Source organism: Oncorhynchus kisutch, linkage group LG23, assembly GCF_002021735.2.
Source record: "Oncorhynchus kisutch isolate 150728-3 linkage group LG23, Okis_V2, whole genome shotgun sequence".
NCBI classification, from domain to species: Eukaryota; Metazoa; Chordata; class Actinopteri; order Salmoniformes; family Salmonidae; genus Oncorhynchus; species Oncorhynchus kisutch.
Genome location: NC_034196.2, coordinates 40,637,244 through 40,656,353, shown reverse-complemented (window position 1 = coordinate 40,656,353; position 19,110 = coordinate 40,637,244). Strand labels below are relative to the sequence as shown.

The window sequence follows — 19,110 nt, the reverse complement described above, 5'->3', positions numbered from 1 at the left end:
GCTACATGAGGTGTGCAACTATGACTCAAACAAGTCGTAAAAAAGGCATTGTTTCTTTATGTTGGGCATCATTCACAAGTGATAATATATCATTCACAAGTGATAGGCTAATATTGTCACCCATCAGACTTCTCTTGATTTAAACTTGTATGTACATATACTAAACAATATGTGTGACATTTGTTTAGATTTAGAATGGACAATTATCATGCACCTGTTTTGAAACAGGGGCAGCAGGAAACAAAATATGTTGTCTATGCATAAGACACTGCATCCCAGTGCAAGAGATGTCACTGCAGTACCTGGTTCGAATCCAGGCCGTGATTGGGAGTCCCATAGGGCGGCGCACAATTCGCCCAGCATTGTCCGGGTTTGGCTGGGGTAGGCCGTCATTGTAAATACGAATTTGTTCTTAACTGCCGTGCCGAGTTAAATAAAGGTGAAATAAAAAAAATAGCGAATGGAGGACACTTTTCCCCGTGGTTTATTTTCATGCCAGCCAGGTAGGCTATACTCTTGTTGTAAATATAAGCAATGTGCTTAATATTAGGATAGTTGAGAAATAAATATAGTAGGCCTAGCCTATAGAGAGCTGATGGGATCCTCCTCTTTTTATTAGCAGCCATCACTCTTTTCTCATGCAATTACATAGCCTATAGAAATGTTGCGCAACATGAGCTCTCATGAAGTGTCTTATTTGATTTTCGATTACATTTGCATTGATGTCGGAGTGATTAGAGGGACAAGAGAGTGCTTGAGTAGCAGGCAGTTTGCAAGTTTGGTAGGCTACTAATGACCAGCATCAGAGCTTGGAGAAGCCTAATTACCGTGACTAAACGGTCATGTGGAATTTCACTGCCTCCAATGACCCGTGACCGTCAGTGTGGAGGCAATACTGATCTTGGGCTCCCGAGTGGCGCAGCGGTGTAAGGCACTGCATCGCAGGATATAGCCTGTTCATATGAATTAAACAATCTAGCCGATTGGTATGAATTACAGAATCTAGCCTATAGATATGAATTACACAAGAAATATACATTTATAGATTTTAATTTTAATTGCATTGTTTAATGTTTATTCAACCCGCCCGCCACCTACCCATCGTTCACCCACACCAAAATGTCATGAGCCTAAACCCGCCCACCCCACGGATATAACCGCGGTTTCCGAGTCAACCCGCGCATTACTAGTGTGTATGTATGCATCCGAAATGGCACCCTATTCCCTTAATAATAAACTACTTTTGACCAGAGCCCTGTAGTAGTGCACTATATAGGGAATAGGGTGCCATTTGGGACTAAATCCATGTCTGTCTGGGTGAAATGCTTTCGTGGCGCCAAACTTTATACTTGTTCTAAATTATTGTAGATGTCAAATAGCGAATGATACAACTGTTCCCATCCACAGAGACATTATGAATACCACCGTTTCACAACTCTTATCAGAGGGCAGCAGTGTATTCCAGTTTGTATGCTTCCTCAAATTAAACTTGGGTTGGGTGATTGATCAATCATGAGAAAACAAAAACACTAAAAATACTCACTAAAGACCATTCCTCAAAAAGGGATTCATGTCCTTCACTCGTTTAGCATTACCAGTGATTTTTATTAGCAACCATAATGTGAAGAATGTGTTACCTTCATTTTACCAGGCAGGTCAGTTAAGAACAAATTCTTATTTTCAATGACGGCCTAGGAACAGTGGGTTAACTGCCTGTTCAGGGGCAGAACTACAGATTTGTACCTTGTCAGCTCGGGGATTCGAACTTGCAACCTTTCGGTTACTAGTCCAACGCTCTAACCACTAGGCTACCCTGCCGCCTCTACACTCTAACCACTAGGCTACCCTGCCGCCTCTACACTCTAACCACTAGGCTACCCTGCAACCTCCAATGTTTTCATTGCTGCAGGGAAAACACAGGCAGCAGCATGTGGGGAGATATTGTCCAATATGGCTTTTAACCAGAGTCCATAAAGGCTTATCAAAAGTAGTGCATTGTTTAAAAATCCACCAGTGTTTTTTTGTTGTATTATTTTTGTATTTAACCTTTATTTAACTAGGCAAGTTAATTAAGAACAAATTCTTATTTTACAATGACGGACTACCCCGGGCCAAACCCTCCCCTAACCCGGACGACGCTGGGCCAAATGTGCGCCGCCCTATGAGACTCCCGATCACAGCCGGATGTGATACAGCCCGGGATCGAACCAGGATCTGTAGTGACACCTATAGCACTGAGATGCAGTGCTTTAGACAGCTGCGCCACTCGGGAACCCTTTTATTAGCAACCATAATTTGAAGAATGGGTAACAGCATGTCAGGATCTATTGTCCAACACATGCCTTTTGACTAGTGGATTATTGAACAATGCAAAAGTTTAGAAAACGGTGAAGGACATAGTTGTGGATGGTCTATAGTGAGTATTTTCTAGTGTTTCATTCAACATGATTGATCAATTAATGATCAAACACCCAACCCAAGATTAATCTGAGGAAGCATACACTGCTGCCCTCTGACAAGAGTTGTACACCTTTGCCTTTAGTGAAGCAGTGGTATTTGTTTCATGAGAAATGAAAACACTAGATTCTCTTGATTGGGACATAGGCCAAGGCATCAAACATCGGCAGAGGGGAACATATCATTCACCCTTTGATTATAAACTTCAGCATTGCTCAGTTATCCACCGATGACTATTAGCAACCATAATGTGAAGAATGACCTATTGTCCAACACATGCCTTTGACCAGAAGATATGGTCATGATTCCCATAGCAACTGTCAATCACCTTACCTGTCTTGGATGTAGTACTGGAGATCCAGATCATTGATGACAAACGGGTTTCTGAGTTTCTCATAGGCTACTGCTTTGTCCAATGGAAAACCTATTTTTTTTTTTTAAAAGACCAATAAAAACAACATGTGTTTGTAGGAGAACAGAGGTGAAGTCAAGCTCATTCAAAAGACCTCTGTGCCAGGAGGACGGTGGAAAATACATTTGCTAACGGCTAATTTCCTAAAACATTTGCAACCTTTTCACTTTCATACGAAGGCATTTCCTTGTAAAGCCCTTGCTTTAAAGGCCTTACTAGCAGAGATTGTGTGAACTAAACGGGTATGTGTTTCTCTCTCTCTCTCTACAATACATTGAGAGGTAACATGTTTGCTTTACTGTTTAGCTCATATGACAAAATGACTAATGAGCGTCCAAATGGCATCATATTCCCTACAAGGTACACAGGGCTCTGGTCTAAAGTAGTGCACTATGTAGGGAATAGGGTGTATTTTGGGACACATCCTAAACCTCTTAGGTTACCAGCTAGAGTTAAGGTCTAGAGGACGAGTCTAAACAACAAGCTGAATTAAACCACCAGCCGTAAACAAACTTAACTACAGGCCGCTTGGCAGCTGACCAAATCACATCACAGCTTCTTGGGTGACATAGGTGTGGTGTGCCAGCCAGACGAGGACTACGTAGTAAATAAATTGCTTGTTGGAGAGGTCTGTTTACATATGGGCCCTGGTCCAAAGCATTGCAGGCAGGGAAAAGGGGGGGGGTTAATTGGTATATATCAGGATATTATTTTTGACGATATATTATATCGTTGACAATATCGCTATATAATTTTTGCGCTACTTTGCTATACCTGCACCAACATTTCTGTATTTTTTCTTCATATATCTTGTTGTTTATCTTCTTTTAAATAGGGAGCCAATGTGTTTTCAGCACTTTTATTTCCATGACTGATTAAAAGTTGTTTTCTCATGGCACTCTTCTCCCCCAGCACAAGGAATATGTTTGGAACATCAAATCTCAATAAAATCAAATCACAATAAAATCACAGTACCGAATCGCAATACATAGAATCGTAATATATATTGTATCGCACCCAAGTATCATGATAATATCGTATCATGAGGTCCCTGGCAATTCCCAGCCCTAATTTGGGACGAAGCAATGGTTTAAGAAAAGCAGGGTGACCCCCCCCACCCCCACTTAACTTTGGACGTGCAGACAAAGGAAACAATGAAAACACATTACATGTCAATTACAACACAAAGTCAGAAGCACCACTGCTGTGACTCCTTAAAAAGGGATAGTTTAGCCAAATAAAATAAAAATGGGTGTAGTTTCCCTTACCCTGTTGTCCTACCCTGTAAGCTGTCTAGTCTTTTGTTGACCTGGCCACTGTTTCCAAATGCAAACGTTTTATCATCTATACGTAACTTCGAGCTACACAATCAGTGTGAGATACTTTACCCAATTACATATGGTTTTCCTTATTCTTTTTCACACTTCATGTGCAAATCATCCTAATTTGGGAAAAGTATCCCTTAAAGGAAATACTGTATGTGATGAAGCACATGTATCTTCTGTCTTTAGAAACACCCCCTTGCCTCCTTCCAGTAACAGTTACGCAATGTTGGACATTTCAAAACACTGAACCGTCTTGTGATGAATGAACAGCAGTGTCAACCTAAACAATGAGGGCTGTATATGCGAGGGCGTGGGTAAAGTGAGTATGTGTGTGTATGAGTTTGTTTATATGTGTGTGTTTAAATATGTGTTTACGTATGTGCATGTGTTCGGGGTGTGAACGTTTCAAAGTTATAATCGATAATGTTTAAAAAAAATCCCTGATAACTAGCCTTCCATCCATTAGCCTAGATAACTCCTGAGAACTAGCCTTCCAATCTATTAGCCTAGCTATCTCCTGATAACTAGCCTTCCAATCTATTAGCCTAGATATCTCCTGATAACTAGCCTTCCATCCATTAGCCTAGATATCTCCTGAGAACTAGCCTTCCAATATATTAGCCTAGATAACTCCTGATAACTAGCCTTCCAATCTATTAGCCTAGATATCTCCTGATAACTAGCCTTCCATCCATTAGCCTAGATATCTCCTGAGAACTAGCCTTCCAATATATTAGCCTAGATAACTCCTGATAACTAGCCTTCAAATCTATTATCATAGATAACTCCTGAGAACTAGCCTTCCAATCTATTAGCCTAGATAACTCCTGAGAACTAGCCTTCCAATCTATTAGCCTAGATATCTCCTGATAACTAGCCTTCCAATCTATTAGCCTAACTATCTCCTGATAACTAGCCTTCGAATCTATTAGCCTAGCTATCTCCTGATAACTAGCCTTCCAATCTATTAGCCTAGATATCTCCTGATAACTAGCCTTCCAATCTATTAGCTTAGATATCTCCTGATAACTAACCGGTTTGGTGCCTTGTGATTGGACGACAATAACCTACACACGCCACTCTCGTGAAAAGAAGGAGAAGCATAAATTATAAATTGTTCTCTCTCTCCACAGGCAGCACGATGTACACCATCTGCATTGTGAATTCACATGGAATTTTACTTACTGTTTTAATGGAAAACAGATTTTAAAAAATGGCCATTTAAACATTGTACATTTGTCTCATCCCTACTGTGTTTGTTTGTTTATCAATTGTGTTTGTGTGTCCGCACATGTCCATGGTAACCCAGCGTGTCCATGGTGACCCAGGGTGTATGTGTGTGTTTATTCATGTGTATGTGTGTTTATGCGCTTGTTGATACGCACATGCATGGTAACCCAGCGCTCACCTTTGGAGTGAAATGAGATGAGGCAGTCACAGAGTGGCCAGTTGTCCACAGGCTCGTTGAGGATGACCTCCTCCTCGATGGTCACTACCGTGATGTACTTGAACAGACAGAGGCGCTCCAGGATCTCCTTCATGGGCTTGGACTTGGACTTCTTGGACATGGCACAGATGCCCACCACGATCTGCCTCTCAGGGGGCTAGGGGAGAAGAGATGGAGGAATAGGGGTTAAGGAGATAAGGACAGGATGCTATAGAGTATTGGAACACAGCCTATAACCTTGGTACAATGCAATAGTCTCTCGTGTGCCTCCCTCGCTAGGGAGAGGAGATGGAGGAATAGGCACCAATGGGTGCATCTCAATAGTCTCAAGTGCTCTCCTTGTCTTCTTTTAGTAATTTCCACTTGTGGGCAAGAACTGGACAGGTGAAAACCCATTCCCAGGAGACAACCATTTGGTTTGTTTTAAGATCATTACAGATTAGAGAGGGGAGAGGAACTTGAAGCTACGAGACTCTCCCTAGACAGCTATCGGACTGTCTACTTTAGGTCAGTTGGTAGATTGCCTAATGAGCCTCTTTCTAGACAACTGACTGTCCACTCCGGGTCATTTTTAAAAAACTATGTCATCATACCAGTATTTTACAGTGCATGACAATGGCACAACACACTTGTTATGTAAACCAATCATTTTATTTAGGATTGTTCAAGAAACATTACAGAATAACATTTTTGGGGGAAATGTAAGCCGATCAATTCTTCATACAGAGGATAGAAACGGCATTGACAGTTATATAACAACTGACAATATTCAGCAAAGCTGATTCAAAATAGAATGTTCAACCATCACAAGCTTTAGAATGGAAGGCAATTAATTTGGGTGTTTAGTTATATACTTAATTAATAAAAAATGATATGCATGTTCAGAAAGATGCCCAATGCAAATATATGAGATCAACTCCAAATTTCCACTGCAACATCTCAGCCAAATCCTGATCAAATCTGTGACATAAATCTCTCATTTCCATGATGTTGCACTATTAGATGCTCCAAAAACACTATGAAACAGTCTGTGTGAAGATTTGAACAGACTGAGGATTCACTTTGTTGTGTGTCAATTCAGAACCTGGAAAGTGACTTTATACGTGAGCATATTACACCTAAAAATGGACTTCGGTCAAAAGCCAGATTTACATTTAGTGGAGAATCAAATGCCTCTGCTGCAGTCTCAATTGTGCCTATTTTGTTATGACTTGGATGATGTTCTTTTTAGAAAGATGGACGCTTTATCTTCAGCCACTCTGACAATCTCTATGGGCAAATCAACTCACCGAATCATACATCTCGTCATCCTCGTCCTCCTCCTCTTCTTCCACATTCTCGTAGAGGCAGTCGTAGCCCATGACCCGCCCGGGGTCCAGCAATTCCTCGCCCTCGTTGTCGTCGCAGCCTACGAAGAAGCGAGGGTGTTCCCCGCCGTCTGGAGCCTCACCTCCTTTAGACATGGCTGGGCCGTCTTGCGGCTGGGGACCCTGGGAGTCCTGGGGGCTGAGGCCTGTCCCTCTCTACCACAGACCTGTCTGTGGCTGGCCCTGTGCCTCCTGCTGCACTCCCTCCTCCAAATGCCACACCTCTCACTCACCTCACCTCCCAGCCCCCAAAGAACTAGTCTTTATCTTTTCCCTCTCTTCCCTAACCCAGGGCCTGCCTGTCTGGGACCCAAACTGGTCCACTAGACCCCCTGAGAAAGAGGTGGGGGGGTAGTTTAAAGAACTCGATGGGGAAGGGAATGGGTTTATCCCTGGTGCATGTCTACTTGTACAATCAGGGTGCTGGGTTACCGTACTCCGTCAGAGGGTCACAGCCAGTGAGCTGGTGCTACGCTCCCGTCGTCCTGTTCCTTACAGCCCAGCATGTCCTTTTTGTCCTCTAAATATCTTGCCTGAAACACAAACATGTATGTGGTTTATTTGTCCACCACAAAATAAATGATCACAAAGGCCCCAAATGTTTGGAGGCCAATAAGGATATTTGAACTTCTCCATCCTCCACATGGGTCATATTGTGAGCATAATACAGCACACACACACAGTGGAAGACGGCAATGAAACATGACGCACACGGCTGTCCTCCCTGTTCCCGCTGATTAAGAAGCAGAGCGGACTATCAAACAGGGTCACGTCATTGCAGAGACAGTGAACGTGAAACCCAGATTACAGGGAAGGTCAGACCGTTACGTGTGCTGTCCTAACAACCTCCCTTTAACGGTGCAGGATGAGAGACACTTTGGAAGTTTTTCACTGGGTACTTATCGGCTATAACCGGGTAATCCTCATGTCTGAGCGAGCAGAGAGGAAGGCTAGGGAGGAATGCCACTGAAGTAAAAAATAAAATGGAGGGCATTGTCTGACAGAATGGCACAAATGAATAGATCTAATTCAGTGAAGAGACATTGAGAGGGAGATGAGGAGGGCAAGGGAAAAGGAGCTCGAATTAAATGACACTAGAGCTAGATCTGTGTTAGCAGCAGAATTGTCTGTATAATACATTATCATCCTAACTATTCATGCCATAGGCCTTTTTTACATTTTTATATTACTCATGAAAAAAAACTAATGGATTTCTGGAGTGAAATACACCTGGAGTCGTTGTAGCTCTACAAATGCCCACAAGAACTGAGCCAATTCAACCACCATAAATATTCCAGGCTGTTGACAGCTCTGGGAAAACTATGCCCTTTCAAGATCTGCTCTTTTGAAGAACTAAAAGGTAGCCAACTATGAACGGGTGCAACAGACACTGTGTGCACGCTCATTTTACCCTGAATAATGTTTCCAATCGGTTTTACTCATTTCATATTTATACACTGTATTCTACTGTATTTTATTCAATGCCACTCAGACATTGCTCATCCTAATATTTAGATATTCCTTAATTCCATTTCTTTTTTATTTAGATGTGTGTATTGTGTATTGTTAGATATCACTGCACTGTTGGAGTTAGCACCACAAGCATTTCGCAACAACCGCAATAACATCTGCTAAATATGTGTATGTGACCAATAACAATTGATTTTATTTGAATACAGCCAATAGCATAGAAAGACAACCTAGTGAATTGCATAGGCCTACAGCTGAACTGGGACACAAGTGAACCAGGATTAATGCAGAAGTAAGTGGCCACTCACCTGAAGTGAAAGGGCCCATGTAAGATTTATAACAGAAGAGTATGGACACACTTTCCAAAGGTTGAACACTAGCCAAAAATAGCCTTGTTCAATAACAGTAATGTGTATTATGTTGTTCTAGCACCATCAACCAATTATATCTGTTTTTCTTCCGAATGTTTCCACATCGATATTAGGCCTAGCTGATATCCTTTCACGTGACTAGGAAGTAGCCTACTCTGAGCTGTCATCTAGAAAGGACATATATTTTATCAGTGACTTTCAACACAAATGAACACAGGCTAGAAAGCTCAAATATAGAGCATTTTGCTGAAAATATGCATTCAGCAGCATTCTCCCTATTTTGCTTGACAGAGATAAGACTACACCGTTTCGCTGACATCAAATCAAATTGTATTCGTCACATGCGCGGAATACAACAGGTGTAGTAGACCTTACAGTGAAACGCTTACTTACAAGACCTTAACCAACAATGCAAGTAAAGGAAAAAATAAGTGTTAAAGTATTTACTAAAAGAAAGTGGGGAAAAAATTATTTAAAAAGAGCAACAATAAAATAACAGTATCACACGCAAATGTCAGTTACTACTTCACCTCGTCGTCGGGCTTTGGTCAGAAGTAGTGTATAGGGCTATTTGTGACACACTGTTTATCTGCCTGGGCACGCACACACACCACCATGCAACCTTCCATCACCCTCAGACTGGACATCTGTCATGGGAACAAAATGTCAGTCACAGCACGACCAGGATGCTACAATCAGCCCAGGATAGTCAGATGATGCCCAATCCAAAACAAGTCCAACCTTGAAATGCAAGGGCAAGGTCTCCAGGTTGGATTGTAGCTACTGATTTTTGTTTTTTTCCTTTCTGTGTGGACCACACACACACATATATACTAGGCTAGACTGCAATGGGGTTCAAGGAAGATGTATTGAATAGACTTCTGATAGTGAACCAGTTCTCTGACTGTGTCCTGGAAACGTATTCTGATCAGGATTATTAGTATGTGAATAGAAAGAGTAACATTGGGTCTGATACTTGCCATTAGTAAACTAGCTTCTACAACATGTAAATGATGACAAGCTGACACAGACAGTGAAATAATTATTAACGACGTTACAATCAACATTCACTCGGGCAAATCACATCAACGTTGGGGTTGGATGACATACTTATGTAAATCTTCTTAGGGCTAGCTAGCTAGCATTTTTTCAGTTGAATGGGGAATTCAAAAATCTTTTCATCCGATAAAATGACTGAATGACTCATCGGTCTTCCTCCATCCAGACAGGTACAACATCACCTCGCTGTTAGCCTAGTCCATGGCTAACGGCGTTAGCTACCTAGCACAGTTAGCTTGTACTTCCTGACAAATGTCTAGCGACTTGTTAACATTGGCCAGGCACGCTTGCCTCCCCTTCTTATGTTAAGCTTAGTGAACTTAAATGTACAATTTGTGTTGTTGTTTTTTTAACTTAACGCAATTTTTTTTTTTTTAAATGTCTCTTACCTTATCTAATATGAAACGCCCTTAGTCGAGTCTGTATGCCTTCAAAGTAAGTTAGTCCTGCTTGGCTTCTGACAACACGGACAGCTTAGCTAGCTAGCCTGCCAACTACACAGTAGTACACCTTGCTGAATGTGTGTGCAATGAAAAAATGTTGTTGCTAGTTTGCAGCCAACATTGTCCCGACACTGTTACTAGCAGTGATGCTGATTTATCTACCTTATTCCAAGTGTGTTTTGCAGTTTTACTCTACCAATTATGCATGGGGATTTTCATCTTGCGCTATCACAGCTATCATTAAAAATCTCAAAATACCAGGGGCGTATTCATTACTAGCGGACAAAACTCCACTCCGTGGTGGCTAATTCATTACGGAAACCGTTTACCGTTTAAGAACCAAAAGTAAGCAAACAGAGCAAAACGAGAGTTTCTATTGGACTAATTCAGGTAGGTCCCGCCCACATTTCGTTCAGTGTGTTTCCGTTTAAGAAACGTTTTCCAACACAATTGTCGTAATGAATCCACCCCAATAACCAAAAAACGTAATTTGTATGTCGTCACTAAGGGGCGGGAAAAGAGACATAATTCCTCCAAAGCCTCAAAAACACAAGTATGGGTAGAAGCAAACTTGGAAAACAAGAAGCAGAGTATACAGGAACTTCTTTGGTGAAAGTATTGATTCCACCGTCTCAAGCTCAAATCTTTCACAATAGCCTATTGCTATTGTGCCCTTGAGCAAGGCACCCCACTGTTCTACATGGCTGTGTTTAGGCAGGCAGCCTACTTCTGATATTTTTTTCTCACTAATTGGTATTTTGGCCAATCCAATCTGGTGTGGGTTTGCCTGTCTAAACGCACTCTATGCCGGGGAGCCACACTGTTGCTGACAATGAGCTTCCAAACCCCTCAGTTGTGTGTGTGTGTGTGTGTGTGTGTGTGTGTGTGTGTGTGTGTGTGTGTGTTTTGGGGGTTGGGTCAAAAAGGAAAATAATGTTCCCACTTTCTGACAGATCATGGACAATAAAAGGTTTCTTCTTCTTCTAACACAAGGTTGGGCTCGATTCACAACGGAATTGAGAATGCCTCATAAATTCAAATTCAAGTCTTGCATTTTAATTGAATTTGAATTGAAGTAGTGAAAATGATACAGAATTACAATTTGAATTTGAATTTAATTTGATGCCTTTTTCTGTTCCACATTAGGTGTGGTCTATACAAATATACATCCTGTACATAAAACATCAAACATGTTGTTATATACATGCATATAAAATATTGTTGAAATTGATTTAGAGGACAAATTCTTAAAATAAATGATCAAGGAAAACAAACCTGTATGTGAATTTTCGAAGTTATTATATTTAGTTAATATTAAAATAAAAATGTTCAATATGGGGAAAATACTACATTTCCCAGAATGCAAAACTTACTGTTGTGGACTTTAGCAGAGCTTCCCTTCCTCTTTTTTTGCAGCCCTAGAGTCCTTTAAAATGTCTATCTGGTTTCTGAAAATGTCCTATCTGTTCTCTGATCATGTCCTACGGTTTCTGGACATTTATCAATGTTCAGGGAATTACCAGTACCCATTGAATTAGCGGGTAAAAAGTTTCAATTACTGTGGCTATGTTGATTTCCAACTTTGTCTGCGTTTACAACTGCAGCCCAATTCAGATGTTTTACTGTTGCACAAATTGGTCTTTTGACCAATCACATCAGATTTTGTTTAACATCAGATCTATTTTTAGAGATGTTCTGATTGGTCAAAAGACCAATTAGTGAAGAAGAAAATATCTGAATTCTTCTGCCTGTGTAAACGCAGCCATTGTGCACTACTTTGACAAGAGATCTATGGGCCCAAGACATAAGAAGATCACCATAGGGAATAGGGTGCCAGACTGTCTTCTTGACCTTGTGTAGCTTAGCTCTAAGAGGGTCAAATAAGAGAGCGTAAGAGAGCAACATATATAGTTTGCCCTTGCTTTGGGATGGTCAATCATTAAACATAATGAATTCACAACTCGTTTTACAACACACTGTATAATCACAGATCATCGTAGTTGAGAATAGCAAAAAAAAGATTGAACTACAAATTCTATAATTTCTCCAGAACATATGACTGGGGTCAATGGATGCATCTCAATGGTGACTTCCTCTACTCACCTAATTTTCTTCATATGTGCTGATCTGGATGCCTATCAGGTGATCAGAAAATCTCTTCCTGCCTATCAGGTGATCAGAAAATCCTTTACTGCCTATCAGGTGATCAGAAAATACTTTCTGCCCATCAGGAATATCCAATAACTTTCTGAAAATTCCCAGGTTTTCCAAAAACCCTGGTTGTCTCCAAGTATTGTCCAACCAAAATTTCTGAAAAACAACCCTAAACTTTCACCTGTTCTGTTCACACTGAGTATACAAAAAATGAAGAACACCTTCTCTTTCCATGACATAGACTGACCAGGTGAATCCAGGTGAAAGCTATACCTTATTGACGTCACTTGTTAAATTCACTTCGATCAGTGTAGATGAAGGTTCAGGAGACAGGTTAAAGAAGGATTTTTAAGCCTTGAGACATGGATTGCGTATGGGAGCCATTCAGAGGGGTGAATAATATAATCGGTGTCCCTCCAACCAAACATATTCTACAGCTCACCACTAGGTGTCCCTCCAACCAAACATATTCTACAGCTCACCACTAGGTGTCCCTCCAACCAAACATATTCTACAGCTCACCACTAGGTGTCCCTCCAACCAAACATATTCTACAGCTCACCACTAGGTGTCCCTCCAACCAAACATATTCTACAGCTCACCACTAGGTGTCCCTCCAACCAAACATATTCTACAGCTCACCACTAGGTGTCCTTTCAACCAACACACCGCAAAATAACGTCTGACTGAAGCCATCTGAAGAACTCCAATCAATGTCAACCCAGTCTCAATGAATAAGTTTGAATATTGACATTATGATCAGAAATATAAAAAAAAAAAAAAAAAATTAAGTTTACCTTTATTTATTCAGGCAAGTCAGTTAAGAACACATTCTTATTTTCAATGACAGCCTGGGAACAGTGGGTTAACTGCCTGTTCAGGGGCAGAACGACAGATTTGTACCTTGTCAGCTCGGGGGTTTGAACTCGCAACCTTCCGGTGACTAGTCCAATGCCGCCCTTTAACCAAAAGGATAAGTTAAACTCAGCAAGCAATGCTTGTTTTCATAAAATATTCATGTCCAATTTAGCTACTGTACAAGCACTGGTGAAATAGAAAACAACTGATGCAATTTTGTGCAATGACCTTTTTCTCTCTAGATCTACATACAATATGTTTCAAGAGAATCCAATACCTGTGCTATGAGCACAACGCGAGAATCTGATCCCTTCTCTTTTACAAGGTACGTCGGGTTGCAAAATTCCAGTAACTTCACCAAAATTCCCAGGTTGTCTAGAATTAGGAAGGAATTAAGCAGGAAATCTGGAAAATCCTTTGTGATTTTGGTAAAGTTACCGGATTGTTGGAATCCTTAATGTTGTCGCTCAGTGAATGACGTGAGAAGGTTATGCTTTGCAGACACTTTATTACACAAATAACATTGTTACTGAAAATAGTATTCTTGCAATAAAACCTCAGTATGTCACAATAAATATCAGACACAGCTTACATCTGATTGGAAAATTTCCTAAATACAGCTTTAGATACATGATAATAATAATAATTTTTTTAATCCTTTCTCTTGAATGCGATACAATGAAATCTAAGTACAGTTGACAGTAGCAGCAGCTCTTTCCATTATGTGGCACATTTGTAATAATATTCACTGCCGTTCAAAAGTTTGGGTTCATTTAGAGATTTCTTTGAAAAGCACATTTTTTGTCCATTAAAATAACATCAAATTGATCAGAAATACAGTGTAGACAATTGTTCATGTTGTAAATGACTCTTGTAGCTGAAAACAGCAGATTTTCTATGGAATATCTACATAGGCGTACAGAGGCCCATTATCAACAACCATCACTCCTGTGTTCCAATGGCACGTTGTGTTAGCTAATCCAAGTTTATCAAAGGCTAATTGATCATTAGAAAACCCTTTTGCAATTGTTAGCCAATTGGGCCCCACCACTCCTTTCTATTCTGGTTAGGGCCAGTTTGCGCTGTTCTGTGAAGGTAGTACACAGCGTTGTACGAAATCTTCAGTTTCTTGGCAATTTCTCGAATGGAATAGCCTTCATTTCTCAGAACATACATAGACTGACGAGTTTCAGAAGAAATTTCTTTGTTTCTGGCCATTTTAAGCCTGTAAACAAACCCACAAATGCTGATGCTCCAGATGCTCAACTAGTCTAAAGAAGGCCAGTTTTATTGGTTCTTTAATCAGGACAACAGTTTTCAGCTGTGCTAACATAATTGAAAAAGGGTTTTCTAATGATCAATTAGCCTTTAAAAATGATAAACTTGGATTAGCTAACACAATGTCCCGTTGGAACACAGGAGTGATGGTTGTTGATAACGGGCCTCTGTAGATATTTCATTAAAAATCATCAGTTTCCAGCTACAATAGTCATTTACAACATTAACAATGTCTACACTGTATTTCTGATCAATTTGATGTTATTTTAATGGACAATTTTTTTTGCTTTTCTTTCAAAAACAAGGACCTTTCTAAGTGACCCCAAACTTTTGAACGGTAGTGTAGGTGCTGCAGAAAGGCAAAATACATAATTAAAAAGGCACAAATGTACAGATAAAAGTAATCAACCAAAGTTTCTGGACCAAAAAAACAGAAAACATAACATTAAAGCATCTGGTTGATTAAGTACTGTAGGTGGAAGAGATTTATGTAGACAATTAATTATAAAAATAAAACTACCCCTCGTTTTCTTCCTTCCCGTTAAAATTATACTCTAAAAAGCATCACTCCTCGACCTACCAGTGTTCTCTTACTTAAAATCTCTGGTCCCATTAACTCACAAAGCAAGATAGTGGCACATCGTATCGAGAATGTTTTTTGCACAAATAAATAGGAACGATTGGCAGCCAACACAAACATAGATACACATACGATTATAGTACATCCTGACCACGGGAGCCAAGGGCCGGTTGGCATTTGGTGGGACGGCTTCGAGGTGGGGTGGTGGGGGTCCTAAGAGGAGGAGGAGGGGCCGACAGGGGGAGGCGGGGCCGAGTACTCCTCGTTCTCCGAGTCAGTGTCGTTATCGTCATCTTTCTCCTGGTCACTACCCTCGGTGCTGAGACGGTCAAAGCCTTGCCGGGTGTAGCCCTTGTGAGTGGCAAAGAAGTTGCCCAGGTTCAGACCACCCGCAGCTTTACCTGTGGGAGAAGGAAAACATCAAAGAGGAGAAAAGATTCCAAAGATGTCCCATTTCAGAGAGTCTATTCCCATTTCAGAGAGTCTATTCCCATTTCAGAGAGTCTATTCCCATTTCAGAGAGTCTATTCCCATTTCAGAGAGTCTTTTCCCATTTCAGAGAGTCTATTCCCATTTCAGAGAGTCTATTCCCATTTCAGAGAGTCTATTCCCATTTCAGAGAGTCTTTTCCCATTTCAGAGAGTCTATTCCCATTTCAGAGAGTCTATTCCCATTTCAGAGAGTCTATTCCCATTTCAGAGAGTCTATTCCCATTTCAGAGAGATTCATCGTGTTTTAGGGGACGGTGCACTGCATAGGCCCAGATTGAATCTACTCCTGGACCGAAAACCTGTGCTTTGGAGAAATTGAAAGTATTTTTCTGACCTAAGACAAACCCACATTGAACCTACTGGACTTAAAACTAGACTTAAAAGGGGTGAGCTTGTTTAACTCCATTGTTTGTAAACAATGTAATTTGAAACCAACACTGTATAGCCTCACAACACAGTTAAAACTAAAATGTTGATAAAAATGAATGGTCAGTCCTTGCATCCATTGCTCTGTCTATGAACTTGAGAGTGGTTACATTTTATCCAGACCCATTTGTTTCAACCAGTGACTCATTTGTTATTGTTTGAACTGCAAATTGCCCCTTTAAGAAAAGCATGTGCAATGGAGAATCGTCCACTGAAAGTTATTTCTCGTCCAGGAATATGCTTGATCGAGATCTGTGCAGCTGCCTGTTAGAGATATCATAGATGTCTCCCATGTGCTATCTATTCTCTTTGTGGAACGGCACAGGGTACTGTTTCGCTTGACAAATTCCAAATCAGATATAATCACAAAGGCTCATCAGCATTCAAGAACCAACGTTGAAACAGAATCAACATTATCACTGCTTAATATGGGAGTTTGTATTTCATTCATCATAGTCACAGTAAAGTAGCAACAGAGCTGTGTTGTACAATACCACCAGCTTGTCTGATCTAACAACATATCTTCCCTGGTCACAATAAGACCGGTATCAACACCTCAACAGCCCCTATTCATGACACCATCTGCCCGGGACTTCTATCAAACACCATCTTGAGTCTAGACACCTCTGAATGCTACATCATCATTTCTCCCCTTGCACTGTACTGTAGTCGGTGAATCATCTGCTTATCATTGGCTGAGTCACAAGTGGCACCCTGTTCACAGCTCATAAAGTTCACAGCTCTGGTCAAAAGTGGTGTACTATATTGGGAACAGGGCACCATTTGAGATGCATATCCATTATGTGAGGTGATTGGATGAAAGTCGTCCAGAGTCCACTGACGTCAATCTGAGAGAGTGACAGGTCATAAAGTATTATAAATGACATTTATTGGTCATATCTGCACCGTCTCGTCATACCCTCTGGAGATTCCCCAATGGGGATCGTGTCGTATGCGCTGCATTTTTTATATCGGACGGCTGCCCGTTTGCACTTAGACAAAGAGAGCTTAACCTTGACTATCTCTGTGCATAGCAGTTTTTCCATTCGTCTGGGTGTGTGCAATTCCACTTCACAAAAGGGCAGGGAGTTTTCTGAAAGGACTGTTTGTGTGTCCACCACTTAGTGGTAAAGACCAAGATTAAGGGTGGTGATGGGCTCTTCAAGAGGGAATTTCTCACCACCCTGGGACACACACGTAACCGCAGAGCAGCACCCCTGGAGCGGTTTAGTGGTTAAGTACCAAATGTGGAGCAATCCAAATCCATCTCACTTCTTGAACCAACCTGGTGGATTTGATCCCAACTCTGCGCATTGGCCAACAGATGGTGTCAATCATTTCTACAGCACGTGACAAAGTCCTCCGACCAGCCGTGTCGTGAACTTGAAGCATTAAAGAAGACCATGAGATGGCTCATTTCTCATTTCAGAGAGCTTTATGGCAACTAAGGGGAGGTGGCACTGCACAGACCCACATTGAACATCCTCCTGGACTAAAAATATGTTCAATGGCCTCCTGAGTGGCGCAGTGGTCTTAAGGCACTGCATTGCTGAGACACCACTACAGCTGTAGTCCCAGGCTGTGTCACAGCCGGCCATGACTGGGACCCCCAAAGGGCGTTGCACGATTGGCCCAGCAAGGGTAGGGTTTGGCCCGACGGGGCTTTCTTCATCGCGCTCTAGCGACTCCTTGTGGCGGGCCGAGCGCCTGCAAGCTGACTTCGGGTCGTCTGTCAGACAGCGTTTCCTACGACACATTGGTTAGCAACACGCATGCCCCAGCCACCTTTTCAGACATCTATTTACTGTGCTTCAGGGGTGCAAAATCCACTTGAATCTCATTAAATTGATTTCTTTCCTTTACGCCTGCGACTGTTTTATACTCTTGCTTGTGCCTTTCCCATTAACGTTACGACTGCGGAAATGTTTCATGGTATCCAATTGGTTGTTCCAATTGGTTGTTGCTGCAACTCCCGTACAGACTCGGGAGAGGAAGGTTGAGAGCCGTGCATCCTCCGAAACATAACCCAATCAAGCCGCACTGCTTCTTGACACAATGCCCGCTTAACTCGGAAGCCAGCCGCACCAATGTGTCGGAGGAAACACTGTGCACCTTGTGACAGTGTCAGCATGCATTGCGCCCAGCCCGCCACAGGAGTCGCTAGTGCGCGATGGGACAAGGACATCCCTGCCGGCCATACCTTCCCCTAACCCGGACAATGCTGGGCCAATTGTGCGCCGCCCCATGGGTCGAGGTGAGTACATGTAGGGTAGAGAGAGCAGGTGAGTGCAGGTAGGGTAGACAGAGCAGGTAGGGTGGAGAGAGCAGGTGAGTGCAGGTAGGGTAGAGAGAGCAGGTGAGTGCAGGTAGGGTAGAGAGAGCAGGTGAGTGCAGGTAGGGTAGAGAGAGCAGGTGAGTGCAGGTAGGGTAGAGAGAGCAGGTGAGTGCAGGTAGGGTAGAGAGAGCAGGTGAGTGCAGGTAGGGTAGAGAGAGCAAGTGAGTGCAGGTAGGGTAGAGAGAGCAGGTGAGTGCAGGTAGGGTAGAGAGAGCAAGTGAGTGCAGGTAGGGTAGAGAGAGCAGGTGAGTGCAGGTAGGGTAGAGAGAGCAGGTGAGTGCAGGTAGGGTAGAGAGAGCAGGTGAGTGCAGGTAGGGTGGACAGAGCAGGTGAGAGCAGGTAGGGTAGAGAGCAGGTGAGTGCAGGTAGGGTAGACAGAGCAGGTGAGTGCAGGTAGGGTAGACAGAGCAGGTAGGGTAGAGAGAGCAGGTAGGGTAGAGAGAGCAGGTAGGGTAGAGAGCAGGTAGGGTGGAGAGAGCAGGTAGGGTAGAGAGTGCAGGTAGGGTAGAGAGAGCAGGTAGGGTGGAGAGTGCAGGTAGGGTAGAGAGTGCAGGTAGGGAAAAGAGAGCAGGTAGGGTAGAGAGTGCAGGTAGGGTAGAGAGAGCAGGTAGGGTAGAGAGTGCAGGTAGGGTAGAGA

General features: G+C 42.1%; 2 protein-coding genes across 26 annotated transcripts in view; both read right to left on the bottom strand.

The window, feature by feature from the left end:
- ppip5k2 (diphosphoinositol pentakisphosphate kinase 2) overlaps nucleotides 1–10,635 on the bottom strand; it is a 69,344-nt gene extending 58,709 nt beyond the window's left edge. For 8 of the 22 annotated variants that reach the window (XM_031802874.1, XM_031802875.1, XM_031802877.1 and 5 more), the window contains exons 1-4: nucleotides 10,298–10,634; nucleotides 6,931–7,541; nucleotides 5,603–5,798; nucleotides 2,791–2,881 (exon numbers count right to left, since the gene is read on the bottom strand). In XM_031802874.1, the coding sequence (XP_031658734.1) occupies nucleotides 2,791–2,881; nucleotides 5,603–5,798; nucleotides 6,931–7,104 (461 nt within the window). In that variant the 5' untranslated portion in view covers nucleotides 7,105–7,541; nucleotides 10,298–10,634. Of the gene's footprint in view, nucleotides 1–2,790; nucleotides 2,882–5,602; nucleotides 5,799–6,930; nucleotides 7,542–9,379; nucleotides 9,497–9,959; nucleotides 10,255–10,297 lie in introns of those variants that run through there. The other 14 variants (XM_031802868.1, XM_031802872.1, XM_031802878.1 and 11 more) reach the window with 6 other exon arrangements.
- A 3,219-nt stretch (nucleotides 10,636–13,854) lies between these two features.
- pam (peptidylglycine alpha-amidating monooxygenase) overlaps nucleotides 13,855–19,110 on the bottom strand; it is a 141,085-nt gene continuing 135,829 nt past the window's right edge. For all 4 annotated transcript variants that reach the window (XM_020458567.2, XM_031802865.1, XM_031802867.1 and 1 more), the window contains one exon: nucleotides 13,855–15,622. In XM_020458567.2, the coding sequence (XP_020314156.1) occupies nucleotides 15,435–15,622 (188 nt within the window). In that variant the 3' untranslated portion in view covers nucleotides 13,855–15,434. The remainder of the gene's footprint in view (nucleotides 15,623–19,110) is intronic.